This window comes from Primulina tabacum, chromosome 6 (genome assembly GCF_025594145.1).
Source record: "Primulina tabacum isolate GXHZ01 chromosome 6, ASM2559414v2, whole genome shotgun sequence".
Taxonomy (NCBI): Eukaryota; Viridiplantae; Streptophyta; class Magnoliopsida; order Lamiales; family Gesneriaceae; genus Primulina; species Primulina tabacum.
The window spans coordinates 42,826,681-42,837,724 of NC_134555.1; the positions used below are offsets into that span (position 1 = coordinate 42,826,681).

General features: G+C 30.1%; 1 protein-coding gene across 1 annotated transcript; it reads right to left on the reverse strand.

Moving 5' to 3' along the window:
- On the reverse strand, window positions 1-5,456 carry LOC142548272 (histone acetyltransferase HAC1-like). The gene is made up of 12 exons (XM_075656590.1): window positions 4,818-5,456; window positions 4,399-4,695; window positions 4,040-4,312; window positions 3,591-3,719; window positions 2,967-3,167; window positions 2,715-2,851; window positions 2,220-2,523; window positions 1,542-1,678; window positions 1,177-1,252; window positions 701-1,084; window positions 345-571; window positions 1-256 (listed from the first exon to the last, which is right to left on the reverse strand). The coding sequence occupies exons 1-12, from the start codon at window positions 5,454-5,456 to the stop codon at window positions 163-165; spliced, it is 2,898 nt and encodes a 965-aa protein (XP_075512705.1). The 3' UTR covers window positions 1-162.
- Window positions 5,457-11,044: the final 5,588 nt, after the last annotated feature.

Consider the following 11,044-nt stretch of genomic DNA (forward strand, 5'->3'; position numbering starts at 1 on the left):
TAATGCTCATGGCCTTCTAATGGCGCTTTGGATTGATCTCTTGAACAAAATTTCAAACATGTAAGATTCTCCCATGCTTAAAAAATGATGCCACAGTGGTTATGTTACATTGAATTCACAGTATATAACTGTACAGTTACTTTTCTTGGTTATTCGCCATTATCATAGAATGTTGTTGCGGTGGCTTCCTTTAACCGCAGCTCTCCTCAGAACTTCGGATTCTGCTGCACTCTTTTCTTTAAAGTTCTTTATATCCCTACACAAAGTTTAGCTCAAATTGGTAATAGGTTGTATTTAAAACCATGAAAGATTTGGGACCATAAAATCTGAAGCTTTAGGCTTACATGCAACGAGGAAATTTGCAACTAGAATCAGCACAGTTTCTTGAGTGCAGACACAGGAGGTACCAGATTTTCTTACACTTTTCACAACCACCATAAGCACGACGTGCACACCCTCGACTGTGGAAGAAGAGATTTTTAACAGCTCGGCAATTGGGATATGAGCAGGGGTTTCCTATTGATGACAAACACCGATTCGCATGTGACAAAAGATCCAACAATGCCTTTGCCTGCAAGAGGGTTATGGTAAATTATTAGGAAAAGGAACATAACAGAAAATTTATCCATACAAAATTTCCATGAGAGCTTACTGATGTTCTTTCAATAGTTTAAAGGGATATTAGAGATATCAGCTATACCTCCAATGCTCTCTGCTGCTGCATTTTCTTACTCGTCGTTCTCAAATCGGCTTTCATTGAGTGCTGAATTAACTTATGAACGTGGCAACCATCGCCCTCTTTCTGATAGCAGGCAGTGCAAACAAGAAACTCGGAACAAATTTCACAATGCCATTCCACGGTTGTATTCTGTTGGCAAATGCTGCAGATGGTCCCAATTGTTAGTTCTGTCATATTCTGGATATGGTACAAGATCATCATTGATGAATGCTTGGAGCGGCGAAGTGTGTCAAACTGATAATTATTTTTCTGACAGAAACTCAAGAACGAGTGTCTGCTCTCGAAGAACTCATTATCTAAAGTGATATCTTTATCCTCTGTGTTTTCAGGCACATCCACAGCAATCTGAAAAGGATGAATATGAAAAGGAAAGGTAAGGATGTTGAGTAAAGAACTTCAGGCAATCGAGACAAGAAATTTTCAGGTTAATAAAGCACCTGAAGGAGGAGATGTTTTTCCAGGCAGACTTTAGTGTGTGTATCCCCCGCTAGATTTTCCATCACGTCATGGCATCTGGGATTAAAATAACACAGAAAATGGTATTAAATGAACTAGGGAAAATATCCTCTGTAAAACTAATCTTATGCAGAAAAAATTTCGTTTCTTTGTTCTCCAAATTAATAAGATGTGATTCAACACATAATCAAAAATCATATTGGACATGTTGATGGTAAGAATAATAAAGCAAAACCAGGTAAAAGCTTGCTGATGAATGATATGAAACAAAGTTGATAGATACCTCCATAAAGTATTTCTTATCTTAAAACAGATGAAATGTCTTGGTATTGAAGACAATACTCACCTGCTACATAAATGGTAACAGCATTGATTGCAACTCCAACGATTTCCAGAGAGTATTGCTTCACGGCAGTTCACGCAAGTTAATTGCAACCGGACAACAAAAAAGTCTTCCTTATTTGGCAGGATAGTATGCCCAAGCTGTCCATTCGGGAAATAACATAAAATTAGAGGCATTGCTATATGCAAAAGTTGTCACTTTGAAGGTGAAAAACAGTACAAACCTCATGAAAGAGACCACAGTATTCTCATTTGCAATTACTTTCCCAAGTTTTATGCCACGTAAAGTACTCCATTTTAGGCATAGAATCGTGCACTCTTATTATCAAATTATCAATCCTTGAAGGGCTCAAAATGAAATTGACTAAGATCTCCATCACAACCTCGAGAAGAATGAAGGAGACCACGCTAAGTGCTGTTGATTTTAAGCATACAAAGTTCCCACGTTACTTGTTTAATTCACAGGATATGCTAATCTTGACAGGCCAAAGGTCATTCCACTCCCCCAAATAATTTTCTCAACTGAAACGGATAACCCAAGGTTTGCACACAACTACTACCCAACTAGCATGGATAATAAAACAAAGATTTAAGGGGGAAAGGAAACCCATTGAGAAGTGACACTATACTCACTGTGGCCATCCCAACCAAGATGTCGAGAATTACATTTGAAAAAACATACCTGCTGCATCACTTGAATATCCATCGTTGAATCAGCAGATGAATCACTATGTCCTGTTGCTCTTAAAGATCTCTTCGTTATTGTCTTTTTCACTTTTTTTGAAGATTTTTCTTCATTATCCTTCTCAATGTTTCGTATGATATCCTCAGCAGCCCCAGACCAGTAATCTCCAAAAAAATAAGGTAATCGAGCAGCTGTTATCTTGTAGTTGTCTTTTCCACTTGGAATAAAGAAGCAGTTATAGAAATTTGTACATTCCACCACAACATTTTCCTTCTTGGCTTTCCGAAGAAAATTTTTGTACCTAAATGGACAAAATGTTTTGGTCAGTCATGACGTAAAAGCAAAGCCTGACAATATAATGTAGTTATCTTATGAAGAGAGCAATAAAGCTAATAAGAATTAATTCAGGATTATGCACTTATGGGTATTCAAACAATTGAAAAAGCATGTTCCAGAAAGAAGGAGAAGCAAAAGGAAGATATAGTGAAATACCATGCTCTCAGATTTTTTGGCATTTTTTGAGTCTCTGGATGACAATAAAATATGTAATCATCTCCTTTTGAAGGTGGGCAAGCCCATATGTAGCAGGTAGTGAAACCACGTCGCTTGCAGTAGCTAAGATATCCAATCTGCAGTGATGCATAAAAAATAAAGCAGCTCATGCATGTAATCCACAATCTTTATTAGAAATTTTAATATGTATAAAAAGACAGAAAGTAGGATAACCAGAGACAGTGTGATTACCATTATTTCGTGGTATACAAAAGTACGCAAAGCCTCTCCAGCAACAGTTTTTATTTCCGGTCTAAAATACTTTACTGAATCCAGATATGAAATATATATGCTGCGCTGATTTGGTTGTTCACATTCTGATCCAAACTCTTGGACATACATAGCCAAGAGACATACATCTACACCTTCAACCTTTTGAAACAAAAGGATGACCTGGATAGAAACAATTATAAACCTCTAACAATCCACAAGAGAGTGTAAAAAGTGCAATCCACTCCATCACACTTTTATTAGATGAACCTTCCATATCCCAATTTCTACTTCAATTTTATTTGAAAGTTTCAAGCATAGTTATTGATAGTCCTAAAGGAGGACATCTGTCATTTTTTATGCAACGAGGCTTTAGCCATTGAGCCTAGATAGAAGTCGAGTCGCAACTCTTTAATGAATAATGTCTAGGATGTGAAGCACCAATTTTAACTAAAATACTGCTAGCCGAAAAGTTCAAACGAGATTTAACATCATTCATGAGTGAACCAACCAAAAAAATTAAGGCATATAAAATATTTCTTTGGAATCCCTGCCCCATTACAAAACAAAGCACAGGATATATTCATAAGAATAACAAACACTGACCTTTGATTTATATGGAAACTCAGTTGGATACTTTTCACCATCGAGGATATCTAAAAACTTCGGGCTCACTTTTACTTGTTTATTGACAGATAGCACCACTCTAACTGTGAGATCTGAAGCTCCAGGTACCTTTTAAAATAGAAAACATATCATTGTAATGAACCAGGAACAGAAGAACCGACACAAGCACCTTTGTCAAATGAACAGTAGAATCTATATCATAAACTGCTAAGTTAGAATCATAGACCACAAAACATGTGTATAAACCGCCTTTTAAAAACTCGCACAAGTTCCTTTGTGATAGAGAACTAATAGAGAAAGGAAGAAAAAACGAAATAAGGCAGGAGAAGAGAACAAAAGAAGAAAACAAAAAACAAAAAATGCAAGAAATCACATCATCGAGCAGACTTGTTGAATATCCATAATCGATATTTGTATGTACTGCTTACCTCTCCAGGAGACTTTCCCAATGATTCCGCCCTTTGCTTTCTTTCTCGCTCGAGGCTTCTGAAAAGTCTCTGCTCTATGTGATCACTAAGCATGGTTCTCGGGAGATCCTGTGCACCAATAGCAAGAGGTGTGGATACATGCTCCGTTGCCTTCATCTCAGCTAATCGGCAAAACGGGCAAGTATATTTAACTTCCCCCTCCAAATCTTGTTTAGAATTACAAAGAGCACAAATCTGATGTTGCCAACATTCACACTTGTCACATTTTACCCACTGTAAGCAGAAAATAGGAAAAGGGGTCAGTAGTCAACATTGCTGGCAATAAAAACAGATTAAGGAAACAAGGAGATTAATCTCACAGCTTCATCATCTGCTTCTGTATTCTTGTCCTTACAAAGCTTGTCCTTGGAAATAGAGAGCCCCTTAACTACAATGTTACTACGAGAACCCCTAAAGCAACGAGTACAAACAATGTGTCGTGTACCCATTTCATCCACAGTCCAATAATAGCTCAAGTTGCATTTGATAGGAGCTTCGCAAGATGTACAGTACATACTTGGAGGGGCTAGCTTAATCTCATCCATTAAGCATAACTGACACATATTTTCACCGAAAGCATGTCTTCTTGTGTTTTCAACTGATTCCTCACCATCAATCTATGAGAAAAGAGAAAAGAATCAGAGACAAGGATATTAACCGCGATTACATCTAATTGTCATGCATTAAAAATTTACATCAAATCACATGGTATGCACGATGCAAAAGTGTGGATATGTACCAGGTTGTTTCGCTGATTTAGACTTCGCAAGTGTACTTTAATTTGCTCAGCTGTGAAGAAATCAATTAAAGAAATTCCCGCTCCATTTTTCCTCAATTCTACTCCAGACAGGTTACTAGCAGTTGATTCAGGTGAGAAACAATTTGCATCTGGTCTTCCACGTTTAGCCCAAGACTTGATTTTGATCTCTTCTTCTTGAACAATGGGAGGAGGCACTTCAATTAGCTTAGGCATGCCATCATAGCTCTTATATTCTGAACTCAAAATTAGATCAGATTTGACCTTGCTGGTATAACAACACCCCGTCTGTTGTTTATCAGCCAGACAACTATTTTCAGAACAGAAGGAAGCAACGACATTGCCCATATATTGATTACCAGAAACATGGTTATCCATTCGAAGATCTTTTTCGGAATTCTGTATGAAGCTAAACCTTTTACTGTTCACAGTGGCTAATTGTCGACGGTTCATTTCAGAAAATTGTTTCGCTTCACGAACTATTGTGTACAATGATCCATCATCAGATAAATCAGGATCCTCAGTCTTGCTACTTTGATGAACCGGTTGACTATCCTCAACGTTAACGCCCATTGAAGTACGATGTCCATAGCGGATATATCCTGAAAAATCTTGTTTCATTGTTTCCAGACCTGAGGTAAAAAAATTCATTCTCAGTCTTGATCGAGCACGAATTTGGCGAAAAATTCCATGCACCTGAAAACGTGTTTATTATCAACTTTTTTCTCAAGAATTTATTATGACGGTGAAACCTGATTCTAAAAGATTTCAAAGAGTTTTATTTTATCTTTGCATAGATATTATTTTTTTTGAATAAATTTGAGATTATTTATAGATTGAGTTTTATTTTATTTGATATGATATAGTTATCTTTTTTTTTGATTTGTTGATTTAATTTGATATTATCTATAGATTTGAACAAAAGATAAAAAAATGTTTATCTTAAGTTTGTTATTTGGGTCATTTTTGTTATTAATAAATAAATAATAAATATGTTTTGGTTTTATTATTATTATTATTATATTATATATATATATATTCATATTTTTAAATCTCAACGATATTCATATATATATATATATATCTATATATATATCTATTACTACTATAAATATATGAGTTGAATTGTTAATTTACATCTATGCCCTTATCTTCATTAAATAATATTCATTAATACATGCTATTTTTGTTGTTTTGTTTTTATCTATTAATTAATGGAATCTAAAATAAATTGAATAAATCTATTACTACTATAAATATATGAGTTGAATTGTGAATTTACATCTATGCCCTTATCTTCATTAAATAATATTCATTAATACATGCCATTTTTGTTGTTTTGTTTTTATCTATTAATTAATGGAATCTAAAATAAATTGAATAAAAATAAAATTTTGCATCTATTTTTAGTGATGAAATTTGCAATCTATTTTTTAAAAAATCTTATCTATTAATTAATGAAATCTAAAATAATCTATCTATTATCTATTACTACTATAAATATATGAGTTGAATTGTAAATTTACATCTATGCCCTTATCTTCATTAAATAATATTAATTAATACATGTCACTTTTGTTGTTTTGTTTTTATCTATTAATTAATGAAATCTAAAATAAATTGAATAAAAATAAAATTTTGCATCTATTTTTAGTGATGAAATTTGCAATTTATTTTTTAAAAAATTTATATATATATATATAATGAAATTCAAAATGATAAAAATAATAAATATATTTTTTTGTTTGTTTTTTCCTAGCTATTAATGATTTCTAAAATACATTGAAAAAAAAAATGAAATTTAGTTACCATTTTTTAGTGTGGAAATTTTATTACCATTTTTTAGAGTGACATTTAAATTTATCTTCCATTTTTTGGAACGATATTTGCACTCCATTTTTTAAAAAAATATCTTTAATAATTTTATAAATTATAAATATATGAGTTGAATTGTGAATTTACAGCTATGTCTTATCTTCATTAAATGATATTCATTAATATAATTCACTTTTGTTGTTTTGTTTTTATCTATTAATTTATGGAATGTTTTCATCTATTAATTAATGGAACCTAAAATAAATTGAATAAAAATAAAATTTTGCATCTATTTTTAGTGATGAAATTTGCAAACCATTTTTTTAAAAAAACTTATATATATAATGAAATTCAAAATTAATAAATATATGTTTTTGTTTGTTTTTTCTTAGCTATTAATGACTTCTAAAATAAATTGAAAAAAAAAAGAATTTTAGCTACTATTTTTTAGAATAAAAATTTTATTTACCATTTTTTAGAGTGACATTTAAATTTATCTTCCATTTTTTGGAGCGACATTTGCACTCCATTTAAAAAATATATCTTTAATAATTTTAAATAATACTAATAATCCATTTTTTTAAAAAAAAACCTATATATTTAATGAAATTCAAAATGATAACAATAATAAATATATATATTTTGTATGTTTTTTTCCTAGCTACTATTATTATTATTACGACCATAAATATATGACATTAAATTGTGAATTTACGTCTATGTCCTTATCTTCATAAAATAATATTCATTAACACATGTCACTTTATTTTTTTTCATCTATTAATTAATGAAATCTAAATTAAATTGAATTTTAGAAAAACTTATATCTTTAATGAAATTCACAATGATAACAATAATAAATATATATTTTTTTGTTTTTTTTAGCCATTAATGACTTCTAAAATAAATTGAAAAAAATGAATTTTAGCTATCGTTTTTTAGAATGAAAAATTTAGCTATTATTTTTTAGAATGAAATTTAAATTTTACATTCCATTTTTTGAAATGAAATCTGCAGTCAATTTTTTAAATATATATATATATATATATATATATATATCTTTAATAAAATTTAAAATAATAGTAATAATAAATACATTTTTTGGTTTGTTCTCACATCTATTAGTGAGTTCTAAAATAAACTGAAGAAAAATAAGTTTCAGTCACCACGTGTTAGAATGAAATTTACACTCTTTGTATTTTTTTTAAAAAAACTATATCTTTAATGAAATTTAAGTTTCATTTTTTAAAAAAATGAACTATATTCTTATTTTAAAAATAATTATTTTTTTATTTATCTCTGTTTTTTTATTTGTGGACTCTATCTTTATTTTTTAAGATGTCCTTTTGTTTGATTTCAATTTTTTCATTAATTAATAAATTTTAAAATAAGTAGAATAAAAATGAAGTTTACATTTTTGTTCAAAATTTTATATTTATCCAATTTTTGAAGTAAGTCTTCTATAAGACGGTATCAAGTAGATATATCTCTAAGACTGAGTCGATATTTTTTTATTAATTAATGTTAAATAATTTTAAATTAAATCGAAGAAAAATGAAGTTTATACTATTGCTCAAAAGTTTATAGTTATTCAATTTTTGAGTAGGTCTTCTGTGAGACGATTTTATTGATACTATTGCTCAAAAGTTTATAGTTCTCCAATTTATATGGGTCGACCCAATCATTTTCAGAGTGAAAAAAATATTTTTTCATGATTCGGGTCAAATATGAGATATGTTTCACAAAATTGACCCACAAAACAGTTTCATATGAGTTTATGTGACAATTTTATTTTTAACTTGAGTAAATTAACATCCATGAATAACGTAAATTGTGTGAATTTACATGTATGTCCTTATTTTTTGTTAAATAGTATTAATAAATACATGTTTTTTTTGTTTTTCGGGTATTGATGAACTTTACAATAAATTAAAGAAAACTGAAATTTTATTTTGGAATAAGATTTACTGTCTATTTTTTTAAAAAAAATTATATCTTTAATGAAATTTAAAATAAGCGACACAATGTCAGCAGTACGCACGAGAACTTCCTAAGAGTTCATCCATCTCAGTACTACTCTCACTCGTGCACGCTTAACCCAACAAAACTAATTAACAATGGAAGATTAATATTTTAGTTCAAACATTTCTTAATCTTCAGGTCAAATTAAATATTTATGATCCAAGACAAGACTTTTATTTCTTATAATTGTGATATACCGTGCAGCCATATACAAAGCTAATTGTGAACATAATGAGAATTGCACTGACGTGGGTGTCAATGGGTCATACCGTAAAACTTTATGCATGACAAACCCAAATAATTATTTGGTGCCATGAGAAAACAATTCAAAGAATGAAAATGAGCTTAAATTGATTTAATGTAAAATAATTACTCTTATATACATCAAAGTGATAACAAATGAGGAATAAGAATGAATTCAAATCCTTTTTATGTGAAACAAATTATTCTTACATCTATAATTACTTAAAAAATGATTTATAAGATTTTAAAATTTTACTTATGTTTTTTAAATATTTTTTTTGCTCGAAAAATAAAAGTTTTTAAAATATTACAATTATCTTTATGTTTTATGCCCTGTCAAATTACTTTCGATGAATACTTGTAGCTACTTTTTCAATGACGCGATTTATGTATAGATCATTATAATTTCAAAATATATAATGAGATATTCATAAATTACGGTTTTTTTGTGTGTTCCACACGTACAACGCATGTACGTGTATTCTAGTATATATATGTGTGTGTGTGTGTGTGAATATATCATTGAAATATTTTCTTTGAAACTAAAACATAAAGAGGTTGACATATTTTACATTCATGCTGCATGCTATTCTGTGGTTGAAGCATGAACATCTCGAGGTTCCAGCGCTCCTAAAAAGATTTAGATTTCATGAGTCAAGACAATACCCACAATTAAAGTCTCTAATAAATTTAACCGATTGTTCTTCAAATTAAACCTGCTCTAGAAAAGGATGTTTCGGTTTCTCATTTAGATAAAAGAATCATATCATTCAACTTAACATAAGATCGTGTAGTACAAATTGTATAAAACAAGAAGAAGAAGTTCGAATGACACAAAGACTGCAAAAACCTATGATTTAGAATGAGCCAAACCAGTAACGAAGAAATAAGAGATCCACACTAGGTTAACAGTCTATATAGTACCTTAGAAGCAGGGCCTCCAGGAAATACGCTTTTCGTGACAGTAGCAAATTCTGATCTATTCGTTCTCCTCTCCGATATTATTTTTCTGCGGATTTCCTCTCTGCGAATTGATGTGAGAAGTTCAAGTGTTAATTTGAATGAAATTTTAAACCAGATAGCGCAAGCATCACCAACTATAACTTCTCCTACAAATTGCAAAACTTACATGCTTCTTGCCAATTCATTGGCATTATCAAAATTACAGATTCCATCAGTATTCAATTGTTCTCTAGAAACTTGATGGTTTGAGCCAATGTCGAAAATCTGTTGGTTAATTGAAAATTCTCGATACGACCTCTTGTCTCTACGAGAATGTAAAGGGCTCAAGATACTCATGTAGTTCATGTTTTTGCCCTATAAACCATAATCCACCTGAAAACATGTGTTTATTATCAACTTTTATCAATAGTTTATTATGATGGTGAGACCTGATTGTTAAAATATTTCAAGGAGTTTTGTTTTATCTTTACAATGATATTATCTTCTTTTTTTTGAATAAATTTGAGAACATTTATAGATTGAGTTTTATTTTATTTGATATGATATAATTATCTTTTTTTTTGGTTTGTTGATTTAATTTGATATTATCTATAGATTTGAACAAAATTTAAAAAAATGTTTATCTTGGGTTTGTTATTTGGGACATTCTTGTTATTAATAAATAAATAATAAGTATGTTTTGGCTTTATTATTATTATTATTATTATTATTATTATTATTATTATATTCAAATATATATATATATCGATATATATATATATATATATATATATATATATATATATGTCATGGAAGATCTATTAATTATTAATTAAATATCAAGATCTATTTTTGTTTTCTAAATGTCATGGAAGATCTATTAATTATTAATTAAAGATCTATTTTTGTTTTCTAAATATTTATTCTTCTGTGGATTTCCTCTCTGCAAATTGATGTGAGAAGTTCAAGTGTTAATTTGAATGAAAATTTTAAACCAGATAGCGCAAGCGTCACCAACTATAACTTCTCCTACAAATTGCAAAACTTACATGCTTCTTGTCAATTCATTGGCATTATCAAAATTACAGATTCCATCAGTATTCAATTGTCCTCTAGAAACTTGATGGTTTGAGCCAATATCGAAAATATGTTGGTTACTTAAAATTCTCGATACGACCTCTTATCTC